Consider the following 8,388-nt stretch of genomic DNA (forward strand, 5'->3'; position numbering starts at 1 on the left):
CAGGCATTTGTTATTATTTAATACGTACCACTCCTTCTAAATATAGGGATTACAAGAGAAGTTCATTTTAATCATATTAATTAAACAGAACACAATGTACTTTACTTTCTTAAATTACAAATTTTTATCTAAAATATCTTTATTGACTGTACATATTAAAAGGGTCTTTCAGTTAAAAGATTATTCCAATACATATAATTACAAAAAAAAAAGGTAGGTTTTTTTTTGGGACTGAAATTAAAAAAAATAAAAAGGTAGTTTAAGAGAATCAAAACAAATTTGTTATAAATAACTAATTTAATTAATTTTTTAATATGTATATTTTAGTTATGTAACTTTTATATTAAGAACCACAGTTAGTAAGTAAAGATACTATATAAATATGATTAAACGGAGTGAAATCAATTGATCAGTTTTTTTTTTTTGGGTCAAAATAATCACTTGATCAGTTTGGAAGCCCATGAGAATCTTAATATTCAGATCAACAAAAGGGACAAGTTCTGACTTGGTACCGCTTAAGCGAGATTTCAAGTTCGAACCTCAGCGTATGCAAAAATTTCTGTTAGGAGACTCACCTACTACAGCCAGATACGCGACGCGGGTCGAGTACAGATGTAGTCGAAGCAAAACTCCGATGAACTGGATAGACAACCAAAAAAAAAGGACAAGTTTTGACTTGCACATTCGACAAAAATGGGTAAAATAAAAGTTAACCAGCCTTTTATTTTCAATTTAGACTTGAAACAGAGTGTCAATTCACCATCCCCTTGGGAGTTCTGAATCCACGAAGGTTACAAACAAATGAAATAAAATAAAATAAAATAAAATTATTTTGAGTATGAAAATATTTCTTACGTCACCAATTTTTTTAAAAAAATAATATATTATTTTTCACTTAAAAAGAAAAACTGTCATGTAGTAGGCAAAGGGAAGATAACTTACCAATTAAAATATTATCAACTGATGCCATCTGATTCAATAAAGAGACTAATGAAATATTCAAAAACAAAATTATGTTGAATGAATATGAACTATGGAGATCAGATACACTAGTATTCCTTCGGATGGAAGATTAAAAACCTCAATATTATACATACAATTTCGTCCTGATTTAGCTCAGTGCGTCAATCAGGATGATGCTGGGTTCTAGTTCAGCTCAGGAATCTCTCTGAAAAGCCACCTTCAACTTCTAGCACACTTCTTTCCACTTTTTCTGGGTACTAAGTTGTGCAGAAGCAAGGCTGGCTGCCATAGCCACAATATTCAGTTATTACCTGTCCCAAATCAAACAATAAAATTATTTTTTTATAACCATGATTCCAGAAGAGGATCCAATTTAAAATATAAATGAAAAAAAAAGAGGCATAATTGTTAGCTACTGGAGATTCATTTGAGTTTTCAGGCTCAATGAGAGTAAACTTGGTAGTAACTCACCATCTGTAGGGTCTACATGTACAAAAAAACTGGCTGCAACAATGAGGTAGCAAAGAATAAGCATCAAGCCTTTAAAATAGTTCGAGGTTCCTTCCTGCAAGAGTCAAAGTAATGTTGAGATATAGCTATCATGAACATGAATGATAGGGGCTACAATGGAAAAAAGTTGTGGGGCGTTTATTACAAATAAAAATATCAGCAAAGTTCAACACGAAACAGAAAACTGAAATTTTGACCAAGCTTCACTGCAAGATGCATATACCAGGACAAACAGAAATAGGACCAACAAAGCATCGACAAGACTAACATCCTTAATCATTATTTTTGGATAATAACATTCTTCGCTATATATGGCACTGGGAAACACTAACAACAGAAAGACAGAAAACCCTCCAAAATGATTCTTCACATCCCTTTCACTGCCTTTACCCATCACATCCCCCTTGCCATCACTTGTCCTCTCATCCACTACGCTCCCATGACCTCCCCTGGTTACTTACTCCATTGTTCAATCACCCTCTCTGCCATAATTTCTTTATCTGGTAAATCTCTCTCTCTTTTTGTTTATTTTTATTTTTCCCCCTTGTCAAATTGTTTATATAATTCTTCAGATCAGAAGCTTTCTTGGACCAAAAGATGAGAAGACTTTTGAGCAGCAAGTTCTTGGGTTTTTCTTGATCCTAGTGATATTTTGAAAGCCTAGGCTGATCTAATCAAGCTCAGCTTATGTCCTAAAGATTGTGGTTTAGGTCACTCAAAGTTGAGAAAACATTAAATCATTAACAAATAATAACGCTGACACGACAACATGCAGGGGGGAAGGAGATCACGTACCTGCAACATAAATGCAACTACAAGCACAGTGATAAAAAGTGTGGCGGTCTCAAAGAGTTGAAAATTCAAGTCCATTTCTATTCCCATGCACCACCCAATAACAACACAGAAAGGGATCTACAATCATCAAAGTGTCCAAAAACAAATCAAATTATTTCTATGACATGGTGAAATCAATGTTAACTCATTCATGAAATGATCTGGTCAGACGTAAATCTCGAATAACCAGTTTATAACCGTTCAAAAGCATACCACAAACATAGATATCTGTGTAGAAGATCCAATAGCAACTCCAAGTGTGATATCCTTCAGAGAAAATGACGCTATCAGTCATGTAGGCAGCAAAATTTGAATAAAATGTAGGGTTTGAAAGCGACTCACAAGCTTATCCTTCATGGCAAACATGATGGCACTTGCATGTTCAGCAGCATTGCCTACAATTGGAAGCAATATGACACTAATAAAAGCCACAGGCATATGCAATGAATCAGATGCCCCCTGCAACAGACCGCAAATGCATTACATATCAACAGACCCATAACACAACGGATCAAACAACAAGGGTTGCAATAGTTCTTCGTTATCAACAAAGAAGGAAGAAGCACATTTTGAACAGTCTAAATCTCAGAAATATAGTCACAAATAACAAAATATCCATAATTCACTTCAAAAAAGTGGATCCAGACCCAAGAAAAAATGTTTTCTTCGCAACACTTGGTCCATTCAAGCTAGAACAGAACTATTCAGAAAGCAAAACCAACTGGGAATATAGACACTCTCTGGCAGTGCAATCTGAGATTTGAATTCAAATTTCCTAGTCTTGGATAAAATCACAGTACCATACAGCCAAAACTCAGTGGTAGCCTAATTGCTATTCTAAGAGAAGGTAGCTTACCACTAGTTTTATCTAGGAAATAAGATAAGGACAGAAATCATATTTATGAATTAAAATGAAATTCTATTTCTATTAGTAAAAAATGAAATGAAAACTAATATGTGATTGTAACTACTTAGCGTTGCTCAAACATAATTCTTTACATGCCTAGATCATTCATGATACCAGCCATAAAATTATAAGGATATGATCCACGACCAAAGTTTCCTCAGTTTATACAGCTGGAGGTAGATGCATGTTCAACCTTTGACAAGTGACAGAATGAAGATTAAAAAGCACTAACAAGTCATAAAAGCAAACACTCAACAATACATAAGGGTAGGAGCATCAAGGAGACAAATATAAGAAGTATAGTGATCAAGTCTTTAAGAAATAGATTATACCTCTATGGCATCCACAAGGTATCCAGACAATACAGATACCCATACTGTCAGAATAGCAAGCCAGCCTATTGCTTCCCATTGAGTTAATTCAATTTCTTCTTCATCATCATTTTCACTATTGCCATCCTCCTACATTATAAAACAAGGATAATACCATTAAATAAGCATCTAAAACAAACATGAAAGCAGCATGAGTACAATATTCTTTTACACTGTAAAATAAATATTAATTTTCTATTTTACATTTTAATCACAATATTAATCTTTCCCTCAAATCAACCCCATTTAGGGGGGGAAAAAAGTATCCCCACTCCGTAGGAAAAAAGAATGCACTCCTTTCCCTTCCATAGGAAATACAGAGAACAGGGCGAGAAAGAAGTTCTGCTCATACCAAAAAATGTCCAGAGAGTGAAGCCATATTATTGTTTACCATTCTTTTTGAGAATCACTTCCACCATGTTTTCTTTCCTTTTTGAATACAGTTTCCTCCTTGTAGTGGTAGTGAAGTTAATTAAATATATTAATCAAGTGACCCAAGTAGAACATCATAAAAGCATTAGTGAATCCTATAATTACGAATTCATTCCTTTTTTGGTCTTCTAGGAAGGGAGGCTTTGTAGTAGCTGTGCGGAAATTTTTATTATTAATACTACCTCCGGTCCTATTTATAAGACCTCAAGGTCTTATAAATAGGACTAGAGGCAGTATATCTTTATTCTCTAAGGCTATATAACCAGCTTGTACCTAGAGGTTCTCTTCCATAATATATGGGTCCTTCCAAGAAATATGGTTTTTAGCAAATACGTAAAATGAGTTAATAAAGAAAGAGACTAAAAATAATTGAATGGTTGCATAAATACCGTGCAGCATATTAGGTCACGAAACTTGTAGCATACGCATACATTCATCTTCTTTGAAAATGAGAGAAATTTGAAAACATAATTTAGCATGAATTATCAAAAGAAAATAGACTTACTTTCAAATATATATATATATATATATATATATGCATTTGGCCTCACCCTGAATTATCAGGCGTCTAACAAAATAATTACAAATCCTAAGGCTCAAACACAACTATAAAGAAATATAAGCGGAGCATAAGTTGCTAACCTGCTCAATAGGGCTATAAAGACTATGCTGATTTCTTAATTGAAAGAAAAGGTAGCTTGCATATGCCACTAGCATTATACAGCTACTAAATCTGGATAGTGATAACTCTGATTTTCCAACATGAACCTCAGAGTGAGTAAAGTGAAGCACAGCAGGAAACAATATTCCCATCACAGCCATCAAGAGTAACCCTGAATTTACAACAGCAGATGCCTGGAGAAAAGGCCAATGTCAATGTTGATATTTTATCACTTTTCAGGGTGATGCTATGGAACATAAAGAGGACAAGAATGAAAAGAAACATTCCAAACCATGTTTCAGATACCTTGTTGAAAAGCTGAACTTTATGGTGGTGGACAATTCCTCCAGTAAAGAAGGCACATCCAAGAACCAGAAGCATATTTGATAAAATTGAGCCCAACAGAGACTGCTGAACAACTCTAATCATCCCATTTTTCAAAGCATAAATGGATATAATCATTTCAGTGGCATTGCCAAATGTGGCATTTAGCAGACCTCCAACTGCATATGCCATAGTAAAGTCAGCAGACATAGACGAGATGCACTTAAGCGTAAGACTTAACAAAACATTAGGCTGTATGCCTTGAGGTATTCATTCTCAAAGGCACTATGTCGTGTCATAACACAACCCCTTGTGCTATTTAGGCCTAGAAGCCACATTACATGGCCAAACTTAGATAGCACAAGGAATAGAACATATCAATATATTTCCATCAGCATTAGCTGTTATACATAGTCCACAAGAAGAGTCGACTGCCCTCTACAGCATAACATCAACTGTTTAACCCCAGTATAATTCATGCATGTTAGAGAACATTAAACATCATCAAAATTTACCAAAAGAAAGAACCGCCCCTGCTGGTTTCAGAATAAAGGTCTGAAGATTGGTTAAACCATAACTGAAGATGCAACATATGTATAGCATTAATAATTTTCATTGCTACTATTTTCAAAATACTTTTTCTCAATAAACTTCATCTCAAATTGGATAAAAGCAACAATCAAATAATACTTGGAAGAAAATTATGCATTCATGCTCCACTACAAAACAGCCACCTCCATTCTCTATAATCTTCATTCATCGTAATAAATTCATTCAACACCTGGTCCATTGCCTTAGGCACAAAGTAGTCCCCTTCTATCAGGAAGGTTATGGGTTCAATCCACAGTGCTGGTTTGGCCCCTTTCCATTCAAAAAATAGATAAACAAAATAAATAAATAATCATATTTCGATCACCTTCCTGAAGATGAATTTGATGTCGAAATGTGGCATGAAGTTTTAGTGAAATAATTCCACATGAAATTAGGTCTAATGTGGGACATCCAAAACTATTAATGGGGAAAAATTTTAATACATCATGCATGGTATCTGCCTACAAAACTTTCAGTCGTTATTCAAACTTACTCTCTCCTGATTCATATGTTGCATTCAATGACTTTAAAATGAAAGATAAAAAGGGAAGGGGGGAAAAAGAAGCTGCTAAAACTACAGACAGAAAACTCCAAACAAGAATAGCATCTCATAGAATTATCATCCATATACAACGATGCATATAATCCTTCCTTTTTATACCCAACAAAGATTTGTACCAGGAAAACTACAACTATACCTGTTGGTCCAGTATACAATGCAAGCTGCCTGCATCAAATGCAAGCAAATTCATCTGTTAGAACTAGAAAGTGATGAAGATAAAATAAGGAAAACAACTAAATGTCCAATTTCTCTGGACAAGGCAATACTTACTCAGTAGCATATCCCAAACGTTCTGCCAAGGGAGTAATACCCAATAAGCTGAAAAAGAACACCCATCCCTAACAAATATGAGGTAATTATTAATAAATTAAAAGCTTAGAAACAACCACAAACCAATAACTGTTAGGTGTGAAAAGGTTTTAAATTCGAGCAGATTTCAAAATTCCAACAATTTGTTACTATCCGGCTGTTATTATCAATGTGCATATCACAAGATTGTCTTTTCCTGGTCTAAAACAAAATTCAAAAGAACCTAAGAAGCAAGTTTTCTGTGATGAAGAGATAGCTATTATGAAATTTTAACCTATTTTCCCTTTTCTAACACCCTTTTTATCTCGTTCAAAGTTCGAAAAACAATAGCAAAAGGATGACAGCGGAGCAGATTCATACATGCTTTTGTGTTAGATAACGTAGCAATATCGCCAATGGACCAAAAGGTAGCAACATGTTGATCTTTGCTTTAAATAGGACAATATATATGCTCCTGAAGGGTCGGATCTGTATCCGCTTAAAGGATGAGCTGGCCAAGCTTCCAGGAGAAAGTACATGTGCTGTCTCAAAATCAAAAGTCTGGACTTTTCCTGAAGATGGTGACGGTCTAAAAGCAATCTCCTCATCTGAGTCAAGGTCTATTTTATCCTCTGCAGAACCCATCTGCATCCAGAGATAACAAATATGGCAACTTTTCAGCCAAGCTAATATCAATGCAGGGACTCAAGAAGTGTATCAACTGGCATTTTGCAGCACAACAAATAAATAAATGTATCCCCCAAATGTAGATTACTGCACTCCATCAGTCTTTAGAATGATTAGCAGTTATTCAGTCAACCGTTTTCGCGAAGCAGTACATAGAACTATGTGGCCAGCATCCAGCGCCACATGCTCAAAGCTTCATGTCACTATTTCGGCTCATTATGGATTTGAAATGCAACTAATCTCAATGAGTATATGCATGCATCGCCAATGATAACAACGAGATCAGTAAAAACAAGCCATGGGCAAGTCCAAAGGCATCAGATTTGAGCAAAATCCAAACGATATGGTCGAGGGTGAACCATAAATCAGTAGTGCTACATCGTAATTGATGTACAGCAGATCAGTTGACAAGTTACAACTCACAACCAAGTAAAAAGTGGCAGCAGTCACGAAGCCCGCCAAATAACCAGATCAATCGCAAAAAGATAGACGATAAAGAGAATTGCCTGAGAAAGTCACTGGATTTGAATTGAAGAGTACTAAGATCTTCAGGGTGGATCCAGCTCTGCTAAACAACAAACAGAGAAAAAAAAAAAACTCAGATTAAAGAAAAACAAGAGACCCAGACAGGTGGGATCCACACAAAGAGCATCTATCTATATATCTCCTTGAACTTCTTGGCAGCTAGATATTTTATGTGGGTCAGTGATTAAGGAACAACAAAGAGAGAGTTAAGCTAAGCCGAAGAAGTAGCAGAAGAAGACGAAGAGAAAGAAAAGGGGCAAAAAAGAGGCGAGAGTACTATTCAAATGTGGCGTAGACAGCCGGCAAATGGAAGAAAGTCTCACGAAACGAAGGTTCGACGAAAGAGCGCCTCTTGATATATTTTCAATTTCTTACTTCTTATGGGTTTCCGTAATTTAATATACTTATACTTTCGCTTCTGAAATCTGAACACAAACCAATTTTTATACGTTTATGATTGATTCTTCATTGATTACTCAGAAAGATATCATTGTTTCCATTAGACGAAGTGGGAGAATTACAATTAGATTTCGTCTGACAATTGAGACAAGACTTTGACCCAGAAATATCACTTGACCTTTTGCTTCTTTTTTCTTTTCTTCTCGGTTTTAACAATTAAATTTAAGCATTTTCAATAACCAAAACAAAAAATTTAAGCATTTTACTTGTCCGGTAAAAACAAAAATTTTAAATTTGACAAAAGTTGAATTATATTGATTTTAAAAAATACTTT

The 8,388-nt window shown here is 35.0% G+C and overlaps 1 protein-coding gene across 2 annotated transcripts; it reads right to left on the reverse strand.

Annotated features, from left to right (window-relative positions):
* Positions 1-934: 934 nt before the first annotated feature.
* Positions 935-7,895, reverse strand: LOC114752605 (vacuolar cation/proton exchanger 2). Of its 2 annotated transcripts, none has more exons than XM_028941365.1 (12): positions 7,637-7,895; positions 6,825-7,088; positions 6,426-6,493; positions 6,292-6,320; positions 4,985-5,181; positions 4,660-4,872; positions 3,547-3,675; positions 2,650-2,766; positions 2,521-2,574; positions 2,269-2,385; positions 1,438-1,528; positions 935-1,274 (listed from the first exon to the last, which is right to left on the reverse strand). In XM_028941365.1, exons 2-12 carry the CDS (start codon positions 7,086-7,088, stop codon positions 1,264-1,266), a joined length of 1,290 nt encoding a protein of 429 aa, XP_028797198.1. In that variant the 5' UTR covers positions 7,637-7,895; the 3' UTR covers positions 935-1,263. The 2 variants fall into 2 exon arrangements, with proteins under 2 accessions (XP_028797198.1, XP_028797197.1); XM_028941364.1 differs by having other exon boundaries at positions 1,435-1,528.
* Between the last annotated feature and the right edge of the window lie 493 nt (positions 7,896-8,388).

The sequence above is a fragment of the Neltuma alba genome, unplaced genomic scaffold (assembly GCF_004799145.2).
Source record: "Neltuma alba isolate B1F8T4 unplaced genomic scaffold, ASM479914v2 tig00007446_pilon, whole genome shotgun sequence".
Lineage (NCBI taxonomy): Eukaryota > Viridiplantae > Streptophyta > Magnoliopsida > Fabales > Fabaceae > Neltuma > Neltuma alba.